The sequence below is a fragment of the Ochotona curzoniae genome, unplaced genomic scaffold, assembly GCF_017591425.1.
Source record: "Ochotona curzoniae isolate NIBS_2020 unplaced genomic scaffold, NIBS_Ocur_1.0 contig_883, whole genome shotgun sequence".
Lineage (NCBI taxonomy): Eukaryota > Metazoa > Chordata > Mammalia > Lagomorpha > Ochotonidae > Ochotona > Ochotona curzoniae.
In genome coordinates this window covers 12,372,236-12,388,384 of record NW_024466599.1, presented here as the reverse complement: position 1 = coordinate 12,388,384, position 16,149 = coordinate 12,372,236, and the positions used below count along the sequence as shown (strand labels likewise).

The 16,149-nt window shown below is 50.2% G+C and overlaps 1 protein-coding gene and 1 pseudogene across 1 annotated transcript; one reads left to right on the top strand and one right to left on the bottom strand.

Annotated features, from left to right (window-relative positions):
- The first annotated feature begins 201 nt into the window (after nucleotides 1–201).
- On the top strand, nucleotides 202–1,890 carry OSR1 (odd-skipped related transcription factor 1). The gene is made up of 2 exons (XM_040993933.1): nucleotides 202–893; nucleotides 1,580–1,890. Exons 1-2 carry the CDS (start codon nucleotides 229–231, stop codon nucleotides 1,713–1,715), a joined length of 801 nt encoding a protein of 266 aa, XP_040849867.1. The 5' UTR covers nucleotides 202–228; the 3' UTR covers nucleotides 1,716–1,890.
- A 2,907-nt stretch (nucleotides 1,891–4,797) lies between these two features.
- LOC121165412 overlaps nucleotides 4,798–16,149 on the bottom strand; it is a 33,965-nt pseudogene continuing 22,613 nt past the window's right edge.

Genomic DNA, 16,149 nt, shown 5'->3' with positions numbered 1-16,149 from the left:
CTAGCTCACAAAGTGACTGTTTGAATTGCTTCGTTTTTCATCGTGAGGGTAGTGAGTTCTGTGGCTGGGACCTTAGACCCCCCAGCTCCTGCCCTGAGGGTGTGGAAAGGGGGGGTGTACGGGCTGCAATTTCAGAGAAAGGAAACCTATGCTGAACTTTTTTCTTGTCCCCCATCCTTTCTTCCTTTACTTGCAGACTGTGATTGAGAACGCACCGCAGCTAGCATCATGGGCAGTAAAACCTTGCCAGCCCCAGTGCCCATCCACCCATCTCTTCAGCTCACCAACTACTCCTTCCTCCAGGCAGTAAACGGCCTGCCCACAGTGCCCTCGGACCACCTGCCCAACCTATATGGCTTCAGCGCCTTGCACGCTGTGCACCTGCACCAGTGGACACTGGGTTATCCAGCCATGCACTTGCCACGCTCTTCTTTCTCCAAAGTGCCAGGTGCAGTGTCCAGCCTGGTGGATGCACGCTTCCAGCTACCCGCCTTCCCCTGGTTCCCCCATGTCATTCACCCCAAGCCCGAGATCACCACGGGAGGCAGTGGCCCAGCACTCAAGACCAAGCCCCGCTTTGATTTCGCCAACCTGGCCTTGGCTGCCACACAAGAAGATCCATCCAAGCTTGGCCGGGGTGAGGGTCCTGGCTCCCCCACAGGAGGGTTAGGTGCCCTCCTGGATGTGACCAAGCTCTCCCCAGAAAAGAAGCCCACCAGGGGACGCCTGCCTTCCAAGACCAAGAAGGAGTTTGTCTGCAAGTTCTGTGGCCGCCACTTCACCAAATCCTACAACCTGCTAATCCACGAGCGGACACACACCGACGAGCGGCCCTACACCTGTGACATCTGTCACAAAGCCTTCCGGAGGCAAGACCACCTACGGGACCACAGGTGCGGCACCGCGGGTGGTCTAAGAGGGCGCTGTCTTCCCTTGGACTCCCTAAAGAATCTCCCTGAGAGGTTTAGCAGAACTGCTAGGGGCTTTGAGCCCTCCAAGCTTCTTAGACTGCCCTATACTCAGCAAGGCAAGCAGAGAGGGCTCTGGGGTATGCGCTGGAACCTGGGTGGAGAACACAGGGATGCATGAATTGGACGTAAGGGTGGTCCGGGCTCTGTGAGCTCCAGGAAGGCACACCCAGCTTCCCAGCCCCTTTTTCTACCCTCAGAATTCAGTAACATGAGTCTCTGTTAGGACACGCCAGCCCCGGAGAGGTGCAGTTAGGGTGCCTGAAAAACCGAAGCTTGGGTTTTCTGCCATGTTAAGTTGCATCGCCACACCGGGAGGACGGTTTGCGAGTTGCGTAGGACAAACTGTTAGACCCCAGCTCACCTGAATTACCTGGCGGGTAGACCCCGGAGTCTGTGCTTGCCCCTCCTCCTCGGGAAGGCAGGTGTTCTGCCTGGCAGGACCGGCTTAGGGAGCCTGACCTGACCAGAGTGGCTCCTTCTCAGCTCCTCCCCGGTACCAGCACCAGCTCTGCGGTGTGCCCACCCACTCCCCTTTCCTCCTGGGACCGGCAGCTTTGTGGGACGCTGGCGCGTGTCGCGAGGACTAACTGTGTCTTTCTGGCCTTCAGGTACATCCACTCCAAAGAGAAGCCTTTTAAGTGCCAAGAATGCGGAAAAGGATTTTGCCAGTCCAGGACTCTCGCTGTCCACAAGACGCTACACTCACAGGTGAAGGAGCTCAAAACCGCCAAGGTGAAATGTTGAGCAGACCCTGACGCTCGCCGCCGCTGCCCTCTGGAGGGACCGTCTCCGGCGGGGAGGGGCGCTCGGGACCTCCCCCCACCCCAGGAGCACGCGGCACTCCAAAGCCCCACCCGGGGCCGCGACACCGACCGCCCCCGGCGGCTCCCCCTGGACGCGGCTAGACTCTTGGCCAAAAGGCGGCAATCATGTGGCGGAAGAGAAACTGCATTAAAAAAAAAAAATGAACGAAAACTCCGCGGAGCCAAAGTGGCGCCTCTCCCAGAAGTATTACTTTTTCCCCCTATTATTTTGTACGTTTTCTTTATTAATTTCTTTTCTTTGACCATATAAGCTTGTAACTCTGACTGCGGAGAGGGGAGAGAGGCTGGCAAGTTTGCGCACTTTGCAGCTTCCAGGCCCTCCCCCGCCCCGGCCCCCTCCCCAACCCGGGAGCCTGCAAAAGTGTAATCCTTGTATTTGCTTCAGCGCCGGCCCAGGGGCCCAGCCCGCCGCGCAGCCAGCTGCAGTCGGGCCCCTCGGCCCGGGGACTGGAGGTGGCCGGCCTCGGCCTGCCCACTCCGCCGCAAGATCACCGCCAGCGGGCAGCTCGCCGGCAGCCGGGCGTTGTACTGCGATTGGCACTTTACGCTGACCATCGGTAACGGACATTTATCACTGGAGTTGTTTTTTTTTTTTTTTTTAAGAAAAAAAAAACCTATTAAATAAACGGTTATTTTACAGTCATTGCCGGGTGGGTAATTTCCCTGCTCCCACTCCCGTGGGACTGCGGCTGGGGGAGAAGTCCCTCTCTCCCGGTGGTGGTCTTCCTCGGTGTCACCCCTTGTGTCTCGTATTTCTTTGGAATCTCCTGCTTGCCCCTCGGTTCCTCACCTCCTGGGGAGCCGTGAGTTGAAAGTGACCCCAGGTCCACGAGATCCGTGCTTATCCTGGTGCTTGGGTCGCTCAAGACTCAGGGGCACGGAGCCCAGCGTCCCTCCCTCTCCTCAAGGCCTCCCCGCTGGTCTTTGGCTTCTGCTTTGGGGGTAGGGTGGCGCGCCCCACGGGCCCCCAGACCCGGCTGCAGGACAGAGGCGCCGCTGCAGCCCCAGCCGCCAGAACCTCCTTCCTCTGGCCTCTGGGATTGTGTAAAAGCTGGGGCTGGTGTCCTCGCCTGCTGCAGGCTTCACAAGAGCTTGCCTGCAGTTTTAAAGCCTGCCCGGGAATGGCGGGGGCGTGCGCCCTAGGCGGCCCCGGGCGCTCCGCAGGAGAAACCCGAATCCTCCTGGCTCCAGCTGAACCTTCCTCGGAGCGTCCAGTTTTCCCACACTGAGGGGCCGGGCCGCCAAGGGCTCCCCTGCCTGGGGTCGGGCAGGGCTGTCATCGCTCCGGGGCTCGGACCCAGGAAGCGCGCAGGCGGTGGCGCCCGCGGCCTTTCCCCAAGTGGAGCTTCGGCTAGTCGGCCGCCGCGGCCACCAGGGCTGCCGAGAACAGGGTCCCGCGGGCCGAGAACGCGGCCGGGATGCGGGGGGTTAAGACCCTTAGTTCTTTCCCGGCCGCCTGCTCTCCTCTGGAGTCGCTCCCAGGCCCGGTGCGGGACAGAACTCCGCGGCCGGCGAGCTGGCCTTGGCGCGGTGGCCTCCAGCCGGGCGGGCGCGCTGGAGCTGCCCTCGGCGGTCGGGGCCGCGTGCCGCCCCCTGCTGGACACACCTGGAGGGGCGGCCTAGGACCCGGGACCTCTTGCAGTGTTCTTCCCACGACCCCCATCCCGAACTCAGCGGGGCGTCTCCATCGCGTGTCCCGCGCTCACAGGTGTGGCGCCGCCCTCTGATCCCCCTTTCGGGGGCGCTCAGGCTCGCTGCGAGCGAGGCACAGGACTAGTCTCCTGGGATCTTCTGCAGAGCAAGGTCTCAATTTCTCTTCTACCGGGGACCCTAGGGAACACCACCCAGGACAAAATGAAGCCGCACTGCTTGGGACTGGGACATCGTCTGGGTGCCTGGAAGAAGGGTACATCTGCAGGTTTGGGGCGTCCACGGTCCCGGCCCATCCAGCATCAGGGTATGGGCTTGTGCTGGGGCCGTCTGTGGGGGCTGCATGGGTGCCTCTAGAAGACCTCCGAGGTTGAGGTGGTGGTGATCCAAGACGCCAGTCGCTCGTGGATACACGAACACACACACAGGCGCGTGCACACTCGAACACACAGCCGCCAAGGTTCGCCTCGGAGCTTGCGAGGACCTGTGTCCAGCGCACCCTCCCGTGCCCCTTGGCCCTTTGGCGGGGCATTCCTCGGGAATGGCCTGTCCACCCCTACGGCTGACTCGCTCCGCGCTCGCTTTCACCCGCGAGGACACACGGAGTCGATGCAGTGCGCCCTGGCTGGGGCTTTGGGGCAGCGGTGCAGTAGGACGGTAAAATCTTTCCCAAGCCCCACCCCCTTGCCCCACCGTGCATCCCCCTCCCCACTCCAGGAACCGCTGCAGGGAGAGGATTTCCGTGTCGAGCCCCCAGCCTCGGAAAAACGGTCTCTTGTTAATTGGAGGGAGGAATGGGTTGGGGGCAGGGTGCTGCCACATTGCCCCCCACACTTCCCAGTCCCCTGTCAATGGTTTGGCTCCCCTCTGCCACAGCTCCCATCCTCCAGGTGGATGCGGAGCCGGGAACAGAGATTCATTTGTGGGGCAGAGCCAACAGCTGCAGGTGGAAGGACCAGCAGGGGCCAGAGGCCATGGAGCTCCATTCCCTGGCCCCGTGCTTGGGGTGTTTCCCATTCACGCTAAGAGGGGGTCGCACGCAAAGTGCTTCTGAGAGGCCGAGAGACGCTGAGTGGCTCGCTTCTCTTCCCCTGCTCCAGTTCTTCCCACTACCCTTCCGTCCCCAGTCAGAAAGTCTCAGTCCCATGTACCCTCTCCTCTCCGGAGCGGTAAGTACCCGGAGTAACTGACGGCCGGTTTTCCGCTCCAGGGGCCTCCCCTAAACCACTAGACGCGTGGTTCTTGGGGGCGGGGGGAGGGACACGGCTGGACTTGAGGGAGGGTGGGAGACCAGTAAGAACCTGGGTGCAGCCTGGGGATGTCAGGTGCGCGCTCTGGAAAGAAATCGGGGCTCATGGGAAGGCGGGGCCCGTGGAGCTGCGCCCCAGGAGGAAGAGGTCGGGGTTCCCGCTTCCCCGCCCAGGGCGCGCCCAGGCCGCCCCCCGTGCAGCCCTGTCCAGGCTGCCAGCGCGCCCAGACGCAGCGGCCGGCGCCGGCGACGCCCCACGTTCCCGGTGCGCTGGCTCCGAGGCGGCCATCCCGTCCTGCAGTGCCGCGCCGTGCCGGCCTCGGGTGGGCGCCCGGCCTCGGGTGGGCGCGGTGACGTCACACGGACTCCTGGACCGGGGCTCGGCCGGCTGCGGCATCCCCTTGACCGAGTCCCATGACGTCACGGATGGGCATCCGCCCTCACCCAGGCGGGGGATAGCCTGGTGTGCACGGCCGCGGAGGGCAGGCGTGTGGCCCGGGCCCCAGCCGCCGGCCTCGGGCTCCGGCCATCTCCGGTCCCTGCCCGCGGGGTTTCGGGGTACGCTCGTCCCGCCCCCTGTGGCCGAGCCCTCCTCACGCCCCTCCCCGCTCACGGCGCAGCCTCGGCGCGCAGGCGCGCAAGGACTCGGCGGCCTGAGCGGCAGGTGCCCCGGCGCTAGGGCTCGGCGTGGTGCCGGGGCTTGGCTGCTGCGGAGGAAGCTTTGCTCTCGGGGAACATAAACTAAGGCGCACGCTGGACTGGCGCGTCCGCGGGGACGTACGTGAGCGCTAGAGGTGAGAGGAGGGTTAGTGCGGCCGGAGACCCTTGGAGACCCTGAGCCGCCTTCAGTCCCGACGCCCTGTAGTCCCCGGGATCCCTGCAGTCGGGGCCCAGTCCTGGGACCGAAGGTCTGTGGCAGCCCCTTTAGACTCCTGCTGGGCTGCCTCGCAGAGGCCGTCTGGGTCCCTAGCCTTGGGGAACTCTTCAGTGCGAGGAGTTTTGGCCTCTCACCGGACTCTGTCCTGATGTTTGGGGGCCAGTGTACCCTCATTCCAATGAAAATGCCGCTACAGTCCAGATACTAGATTCGGAAGCGGCAGAAGAAGAAGAAGCTGTATCCAGAGGAGAGGCCCGAAGACCGAGTTGTAGTTTTTTCCGGACACTCGTGAACTGTGGGCAAACCTCGAAGCCTTCGGTTTATTCCTGAAGTGTGGATAATGATCTTGTCACGGACTCATGCAGTGAGATAGAGGTCACAGCGTTGTCAATAACGTATCCGTTACTTGAACCCCAAGCTGGCCTCTAATGTATTGTGGAGCACCCTGCAAAGGTGTTGGGACTGCTTTGCCCAGGGTCTTGCTATAGGGCCCCCTTCCAGGCTGCCCGATTCCCAGGTGTTCCCCAAGCCCCTCTCCACTCTGTCATATCCTGGGATGCTGGAATGGAATCCACGTGGACTGATGGTATCTTGGAAACCTCTGGGGAAAAGGCCTTTTATCGGTTACTGGAGACCAATGGATTCATCAGTCCAAACATGACATTTGTTTGGGAAGGCGAGTCAGGGTACTACCTGAGGGTCCTGCTCCCCATTGATGTGTGTCCTGTACCTACCTAGGGGGTAAAAAAGAACCTGGGGCAGAGGAACGGGCTCTGTGTGTAGCCAGCGTGATGCACACCCTGACCCTGGCCCACAGAGCCATGACTTTGACCTGTGCTGCAGGTCCCATCACTGTACGGTTGCATGGAGACATCTAGGTTTCCTCTGGAGGAATCACCCTGTTCCTTGCTGCGTGCTGCTGCTTTCCACAGTCTCCCCTGGACAGTGCTGCTTAAGTTCCAGCTATAATACAGAAGGACTAACCCAGACCCGGAAAACAGGAATGGGTAGATGAATGGTTGAGAGTTTTTGCTTGTCTCTCTTTATAAATTGTTTATTTGAAAGGCAGTTTGGGAGGAGGTGATTATGAGAGCGAATGTGTGAGAGAGGAGTCTACCATCTGCTGGTTCAGTCTGCAGAAAATGGCCTCAATGGCCGAGGCTGGGCTGGACCAAAGCCAGGAGCCTGGACGTCATCCAGGTTTCCCTCCTGAGTGCCACATAGGGCAGGTGCCCAGGTACTTTGCTGATCTGCTTTTCGAGGCACACTAACAGGAGGTTGGATTGGAAGCAGAGCACTTGGCGCTCAAAGTGGCACTCACATGGAACACCAGCGTTGCAGTGGTGGTTGAATCTGCAGTGTAACAACACAAACAGTTCCTTTGCTCCTCTTTTCTGAGAATTGTGTTGCCTTCAGGCAGCTCTGCTATCTCTGGGTATGTGCGAATCATAATTCGTTTCAAATATTTGGCTTATTGGAATTCCTTCCCTAATGAGGTAAGCAGCTTCTGTCAACCCAGAGATAGGGGTGCGTTGCTTTCTTTCCTTTGTAGGAGTAGGTATAACCTGGAGCCCATAGGGAGATGGTGGCATGGGAGGCACAGGCTGGGAAACTTTGTAGGGGATGTGAAAAAAGGCTGTAACATGAGGTAGAATGGCTAGACTCTTGATCTCTCAGATAACTGGAGAAAGAAAATTAGCTTTCAGGCAGTATGGATCTTGCCTGAAATAATGAGACTTCCTTTGCAGGTTAATTCAGTTATGAGCTTGGATTGAGTCAGATGTGTAAGATGAACTCGGAGAATGTGGAGGCCTGTGTGCTGTGTGTCTGTGGGAGGCTGAAGACCAGAACAGGAATGGTCTGCATGGCTTTGTCTCTGGAACAGTCAGGAAACCCTTAGATATTTATCGTGCGCATTGTTAGAGGGGTGGAGAGGCTGGGAGAGTCCTTATTACCAGTCAGAAATTAGAAGGTCCCATGTATCCATGAGGCCTGACTTCTTATTGTAAGCTTCATATCTCCTGTTTTACTTTAAAATTTTCATTTCTGTATGCATTAATCCCTAACTCTGGTGCTTTACTGTATATTGGAAACTTCTATGACGGCAGTACTGCCATTCTCTTAACCGTAGTTCCATCCTATGTATTTATGTTTATAGTGATAACTTACACATTGTTTTTCCATTTTTTCACTTTCTGGTTTCTACATACTGTGTCCCTGGCAGGCAGCAGACAGATGGGTTCTGCTTTTTCATCCAGTCCACTAAATCTGTGATGTTTTATTGGTGAGTCTAAGCCATTTACATTCAGGGTTAATATCGATGTGTAGTGGTTTGGTCCTTTCATTTTAGAAATTGGTTGTTCACTGATACAGTCTACTTTGGTCATTTTTGGGGATGTTCTTCGTGTTTGCCTCTGGTTTTGATAGGAGCTGTTCATTTGTCAGTAGGACATCTTTAACATTTGTAGGATGGGTCTAGTAGAGGCGAAGACTTTGAGCTTTTGTTTGCTGTGGAAGTATTTGGTTTCCTTTTCAAAGACAAAGGAAACTGTGGAATGAAGACACTATTCTATATCATGTTATCATGTTGAAGAAAATTCACAGTGGTTTCATATTATCTAATATGGCTAATCCTGCCTGTATTCCCATTTTCCTCAATTTTAAAATTATTTAAAATTATTTGGTTATTTTTATAAACTTTTAAAAAGATTTATTTATTTTTATTAGAGAGATTCACAGAGAGAAAGAGAGACAGAGAAAAAGATCTTCCATCCGCTGGTTCACTCTCCAAATGGCTGCAGAAGCCGGAGCTGACCTGATCCAAAGCCAGGTGCCAGGAGCCTCCCCCTATTTCCTGCACAGGTGCAGGGTTCCAAGGCTTTGGGCCTTCCTTAAGTTCCTTTCCAGGCCACAAGTTAGAGGGAGGAGCTAGAAGGGAAGTGGAGCAGCCGGGACATGAACCAGTGCCCATATGGGTTCCATGTGCATGCAAGGTAAGGACTTCAGCCAATAGACTACTGCATAGGAACCCAAATGATTTATATATTTCAAAAACAAAATTTTCACACTGTATTTGTGCTTTAGCATCATTGAATGTAGAACTGTCATTGTTGTGAAAAAGTTTTTCTTTTTTAATTATTTAGATTATAGGACGTTGCGAAGATAAGGGTGAGCAATGAGGTGTTTAATTTCTTCCGGAATGAGAGCATAAGCTCCTACCTAGAATGTTGATCATGGTTCAGAATGTGTGCCTGATTTCACCGTATTTTGCCGCACATGTACATTCTTGTCACAATCATCGGGGTGAAGTTAAGAGAACCATCTCATCAACACAGAGGTCTACTGGTGTGCAGAAACCTGACCTCTTGTTATGTCACTTATTGTCTCCGCTTACGGCATGGTTATTTTTACTAATTTCCTCCACGTACATCAAGAACCACCTTAGACAGTGCTGTGCTTTTTGCTTCAACTGTCAGATGATTTCAACAACTCAAGACCTTAGGGAAGTTTTATTAACTTGGCCTTGTTTTTTGTTTTCCTAGTATTCTTTCTTCCTTCCCACTGTTCCAAGTTCCATTCTTTTGTTATTTCCTTTCTGTTTTGAGAATTAAAAAAAAAAATCCTTTTGGAGAAGGCCTACTTTTGACAACTTCTCTTACTTTTCTTTGGTCATTTCTTTTTCATTCTTGAAGAATTTCACAGGTACAGAGACCTAGATTGACAGTTCATTTCTTTGAGCACTTGAGAAGTGTTACTGCTCCCTTCTGGCCTCAACGGATTCTGGCAAGAAATCCACTGTCATTTCAGTTATTTTTCTCTTGTATGTGTTAGGTGTCATTTCTTCCTTGCTGTTTTCAAGATACTTTCTTCATCCGTGATTGTTTAAATTTTCCAATATTTGATTATAATTGGTGTTTGTTTCTTTGAGTTTTTGCTGTCTTTGATGTATAGGTTTGTGTCTTTTTATGTATTTTAAAGTTTTTCAGCTGCTCTACACGTAGGTTTTTGGCTCCATTCTACTTTTTATGCTCTAAAATCATAAATACTAGAACTCTGCTGCAGCCGACAGGTTTCTGAAAAATCTTCAGGTTTGTTTAAGTTTCTTTCCTAGCTGATGTTCAGACCAGGGAGGTTCTATTGCCCTGTCTTTCATGACTCGTTTCCTCTGATTTCCCATTTTGCTGTTGGTCACGTGCAACATCTCTCCTAAAAAATTCGGTTTTTGTTTTTTGGCTCTAAAATTCTATGAACTTCTTTACTTGTTCTATTTCATTGTTGAGGCTTTCTGTCTTTTACTAGCAGCAAGTACTTGTATTTGCTTGTTGAAGCATTCTTTTGATTGCTTTAAAATTCTTGTTAATGATTCCAGTATTTGCGTCTTCTTGAGGTTGTTGTGTGCTGATTATGTCGTCTTCTTCTTTCTTTTTTTTTTTTTTTTCAGACAGGAAAGTTTATTTATGAAGGACCGGGTGAGCAGGGAAGGGAGAGGGAGGGGAAAAGCACCTCCCGAGAGAAAGCCAGGAGGTGGGATGCCTCTCAAAGGAGGGACGGAGACAGACCAAAGATTTCGGGAAGACTCTTGAGCTTTTTTTTTTTTTTTAAGATTTATTTTTATTATTTTGTCATTGGAAAGGCGGATATACAGAGAGGAGAGACAGAGAGGAAGATCTTCCGTCCGATGATTCACTCCCCAAGTGAGCACAACGGGCCGATACTATGCCGATCCGAAGCCAGGAGCCTCTTCCGGGTCTCCCACGCTGGTGCAGGGTCCCAAAGCTTTGGGTCATCCTTGACTGCTTTCCCGGGCCACAGGCAGGGAGCTGGAAGGGAAGCGGGGCTGCCGGGATTAGAACTGGCGCCCATATGGGATCCCGGGCGTGCAAGGTGAGGACCTTTAGCCACTTGCGCCACCGCGCCGGGCCCGACTCTTGAGCTTTTAAGCCTTCCCTGATCTTTCCTTGTTGGGTGGGAACCTACAGGTAAGATGTGCCCCATTGGTGGTCACTTAAGCAGTTAGGAAATTGGTACGAACTACTTGTGCCACCTTCCTAAAGGTGTGGCAAAGACCTCAGTAGGCAAGGATGGTTTCAAACCCCCGCTCTTGAAATCCCACATCCTACTTCTGTAGAGGTAAAGGGCCATGATGTCTTCTGGCTACTTCCTGCTGAAATGGGGCATCATTTAGGTAAAAGGGTTCTTGGACGTGTAAGATCCACAAAAAGATGGTCCGGGTCATCCAAGCTGCTGTGGCAAAAGTTGATTGTCATGCAAGTTTGCATGTTCAAGGCCACCTGGAGTCTAAAGACCCCTAATCAGGAAACAAAGAACACAAGACAATTGAAAGTACAGGGTCCAAATATAGCAAACTTCTGAATACCGTTAAGACACAAGGATATCTGCTCTGGCCAGCAGAGGCTGTCCTCACGTGTGAGTGGTATTTTGGATTATAGCCCTGTGATATTAATTCCCTACCCATGGAGCCAACATTTTGTTTGCTAAACTTATTTGGTAGGTGCCTTTATGGAGAGAATATTCAAGTCCTCCAGTGGTACACAAGTTGATTGTGGAGAATCTAGTTGATCGGGAGTGCTGACAGCAGGCTGTAGAGTCAATATCTACCCCACAGGAAAACAACCTTGCACATCAGGGGCTAAGATTAAGCCTATAAGGACCTTTACGAATATAACTCACCCCCAGTAAAGGGGCTGGTATCTCAAGAATGAGAGTGGTGGAAGTGGAGATCTCCCCAAGTGCAGAGAAGCTGTCTTCTATTTCAAGGTAAAATTCTTCTGGCTTTTGGTGTGATGTAGTTTCAGTCATCTCCCTCAGTCGTTGGTATAATGTGACGAGGCTCTGGATTTTATTTAAATCTATTTTAGCGTGTCTTCTCTGGCATTGTGGAGGTGGGAGAAGGAGGTGCTGTTCTGCCGCCATCAGTGGTAGCTGAATGTCAAAACCCGAAGTTTGGCCTCTACAGGTACTCCGAGACCGAGAGTTAGAGCTGTGTCTTTTTACTACTCGCATGGGCTTCTGCTGGGACCCAAGTGGTAGACCTTGTTCTCTGTGGTGTATAGGTCCTCTTAATCTTCTTCAGATGGAAAGTCTCAACTCTCTGCTTATTTTTTCTAAGTGGTGATCCGTGGCATTTTGAGTCTGTATCTTGTTGCAAAAATGTATGAGTAATGACACAGACATATGCTAAGGGATGAAGGATTTGTCCAGGAATCCTTACCTTCTGGATGTACTGCCTTTTCTTTCTGTTGTTTTATGATAATCCTGGGTTGCAACTCTATTGTGTTTTCTGTTTCATAATGCACAATCATTACTTCATATTTTGAGATAAGATGCTCTACTCTGGTTTCTTATTGTGCAATCTTTTCTCTCAAATGTTAGTACTTAGGGTCCCCGTGGGTAAAAAAGAACAATTTTTATTTTCAGATTGGCTACAACTTTTTGGATTTTGACTCAGTAATTTGAGTCTTTATCATTTTGTTTATGAAACAAACAAAAAAAAACACAATGAAACCATTGGCTGGGAACATGTGTTTTTTCTTTTCTTTTAAAAAAGGTTTATTTACTTATTTTTAAATTTTAAAGCCAGATTTTACAGAGAGAAAAGGAGAGCTAGAATTAAAGGTCTTCCATCTGTTGGTTCATTTCCCAAATGGCCACAATGGTCAGAACTCAGTTGATCTGAAGCTGGGAGCCAGGAGCTTCTTCCAGGTCTGCTGTGTGAATACAGGCCCCTAAAGGCTTGGCCATCATCGACTGCTGTCCCAGTCCACTAACAAGGAGCTGGATCAGAAGTGGAGCAGCTGAAACTCAAACTGGTGCCTGATTTACCTTTGAGACCCCAACATGATTTTTTTATACCCTATTCTCTTTGCTCTTTTTCAGATAATAATTTTTTTAAGAATGTAAGTTTTTCCGTATAATTTTAATAATTACATTTTTGGCTGTGGAGCTTCAGGGATCTGTTAAATTTTTTTCTAAAATACTAGATTGGTTTCTTTGAGGTTGGAATCTTTTTCTGCTCTTTTTATTTAATTAGATATGGTCCTAGGACTCTCATGGTGTTCCCTTTCTCTCTTGTACCTTCTGTTCTCTGCCTCCTCTCTCTTGCGGGGTCACATCCAATTGGGTCAATATAATCCCACCGAATCTCGGAACCCTCAATCCAGTACAAAAAGCTGTCTGTACTAATTTCCATAGTTTTTTTTTTCCAGAGAAAATTTAAGAGTACCGTAGGTATGAATGATACTGCTACAATCTACCACTTTTTATATAGTCTTTAAAAATATCTGGGAATGCTACCAGATTTTTAGCTGCATTGATGAAAAATGTCTTAGACAAACAGAATTAAAAACAAATCTGTACCAGGCATAGAATTTGGTTTTCAGCTTCATTTCTGGGGTCGACTATGTCCACTTTTGCTACTAGTGAGACCCCCACATTCTTTTTCCCTGAATTCTGTAGCAATCCTGGAGATTGTTAACATCACTTAGAGAGATCCAGGTAGAAGAAAGTGCTGCACATAGCTTAGAGTACCGTGTGGCAAGCATACATGGGTTAAAGCAGCTGTAATTAGTAAATGAGTCTCACGTTTCGGAAGTATGCAGAAGCCTGTGGGTATTCTGACTGGCCCCAGAAGCACAATAAAAGAAACCAATTGCTTTCAAAGTAAGAACCATTAAAAAATACACAGAAAAATGGAAGCAATGAATATAAAGGTTTGAGGTATAAATATTTACTTCTAGAGAGACAAACAAAATCAGACACATTTTGAATTTCAGAGGAAGTGGGCTCCATGGTGGTTAGACCACACTAACCATATTGCTGTGATCAAATGAACATTTTTGCTTAAGATCATCTTTAAAAGACAAGGATCCTACCACTACCTCGGTGGTGCACATAAACTCTCCCTCCATCGCTGGACTGGACATGTCTTAGAAATGACAGGAAACTAACAAGAAGTTCTCACTATTTTTGTCTTCTATTTGTAATCTTGATGTTTGAAATGAAGGAATGTGCCAAAGAAAGATGCAATGTGCACCTTAGCGGTGGGTATTAAGATCAGCTCCCAACTGGATACCAAGCATAGTTTCTTTTTATTATTATTATTACTAATTGCATTGCATTATGTGACACAGTGTTATTGGCACTGGGATTCCCCCCCATCCCTCCCCATGGTGGATTTCTCCATCTTGTTGCATTACTACAGTTCAAATTCAGTTAAGATTCTTTCATTGGAAGTATTTACCAAGCATAAAGTCCGGCATCTTATTATCCTGGTGAGTTCGGTGATTTCTTGGTGAGACCATCTCTGGTCTGAAGGTAAAGCCAGCAGTGTATCATCCCAATCAATTAAAAGCCTCAACATAACAGCAACAACAATTTATAACATTATGGAATTAATTGACATGGTATTGATTAACCAATATGTTAATAGGAAAATAAGCATATTTTCAGTTAGCAGGGAACACATGTAAAGCAAAGTCTAGAACTTTCCTTATGTGTCTAAGACAAATTTACTTACAGTGATGGGCCAAGAGGACATGGCGTGTGTCAGCTTCCATCTGTTGGCTACAAAGGAAGCATCTCCAGAGCTGCTGGTACAAGTGCTGACAAGCCAGGTAAAATCCACTCTGCCCTTTGTAGCTTGTTGGTTTCAGTGTTTTCCACAATGGATGTCTTAGACTAGATATTCTAAAATGCTCCCTTCTAATCTCTGCCTCAGAACACTGCAAGAGAAATGGGTGCAATGCTGGCTTTGGCAGCAGTGCGCTGGTGACACTTGGTTCTGGAATAGGATCCTTGCCTCTAGATCATTAATGGAAGTTGACTTAGACATGAAAGTATTTCTATTAGCATGATAATTTCAGAGACAGCTAGACTGCCTCCTTGTGAATGAGATTCCCAAGGGGAAATGAGGAGCTGGTGTGGCGCTTTGGGCTTTAGCCACCTGCTGTGAGAGGAAAGAGAAGCTGCAAGAGAGGAGGCCTAGAAAGCTTCATGTGTCACAGGGTACATGGATTTCTGGCCCGGAAAGATGATGGCTCTGACTTGACTTGCCTTCCAGACTCCAAGGAGAGGCCCTCTTCCTGTTCCCTGGGGTGACCTGCCAGGGAGCCTTGTGCAGGATAGAGCCTGCTCTGAGAGGAGGAATAGGGGGAGAGGTGTAGGCTGATCCCTGCTTGCATGAGGCTCTCAGACTTGTTTTCCTTCTAAAAAGGATGCAGATTGCCCAAAAGGACAGTGCAAAGTGTGAGGTGTTTGTGGTGTTCTACTCATTTCACTAGCTGGGTTGAGGCTACTTGGGGTGTGAACCAGCAGATGAGAGAGCTCTGTCTCTCCTTCCATTTCTGTAGTTCTGACTTTCAAATAAAAAAACTAGATTTCTAAAACAAAACAAAGAAAATAGATGGCTGTGTATATCAGTATTGCTGCAAATATAATTTTGTCTAACTTTGTTTTATTTCTTTGGTTAAATCAATGGTTAAGGATAATTTAATACTGCAGTTTTAATGATCTGTGGTTATTTTAAAACGTATATGAGTGGAATGGACATCTTCTCATCTGAATAATATTTATAACCTTTGCCTATATTCCCACTGAACAATGGTCATTTTATTTTTACCTGTTGAACATTTTGTTCACTGGAGCATTAAGCCTTTGGCTACAATGTAAATGAAAACTGTTGTCTTGAACATGAAGGATGGTGGCAAAGCAAGGTAGTAAGAAAGTAAGGAAAGAAGAAGGAGAAAAGAAAAAGGACAAGGAAGGAATAAACAAGGAGCCGCAGTGGGAGTGAGGGGGAGAAAGGGAATGCTGTTAGGATTGTATCTGTGGACTACGTTCAGTCTGTTCTCTTTGTATTAATATCACATTCACACTAAAAATTAAGCAGTAGAAAAACAAGCAAAAATCTAAAAGGAAGCTCCTGAACATTTAAAAGGAGGCAACGTCATACGGACAGTTTCATAAAGGTGAAGCTTTACAAGCTGCTCTGCTGAGGAACCTGGGGCCAGAGGGAAGGGGCATCCCGTGACTCATCCGGAAGGATCAGGATCTTTTTCTTGCTTTCTGGAGCACACAGGGTCTCCAGGCTTCAGGTCCTCGGCCATGGGTATTTCCCCTCCAGTTGCCTTGTTTTCTATCTTCTTCACGAGACTGGAGGAATGAGCTAACTGCCAGAAAACCCCATGCCTTCAGACCTGGGTGCTGAAGGCCCGTGGTGTTGAAGGCAAGCTTCTGTGGCATGCAGTGAGTGTCCCTGCGAGGCTGCTGGGAGTGCCTGTAGGGAGGGCGTCCCTGTCCTCCCAGGCGTCCTCTCCGTAATCCTCTTGTCATGGCCACCTCCAGCGGCTGCTCACCCTGTCAGAGGGGTTGTGATGGGCAGCCTGTCCAATAGATTGTGAGTGCATTAGCAGGATTAGCAGTGAGGCCAGTATCATGGCAGATCCAAAGCTCACAGCAACTGAGACTGGGCCAAATCGGGCAGGCAGCAGACTTCAGGATTCATATCACAACTGGGATGGGCCCTGGAGTGGTCAGAGGCACAGCAGTCCCATTGTGCCT

Coding starts and splice junctions, on each gene's coding strand:
- OSR1 (XM_040993933.1), top strand. CDS start 229: ATGGGCAGTAAAACCTTGCCAGCCCCAGTGCCCATCCACCCATCTCTT. Junction 894..1,579: donor GACCACCTACGGGACCACAG/GTGCGGCACCGC, acceptor TCTGGCCTTCAG/GTACATCCACTCCAAAGAGA.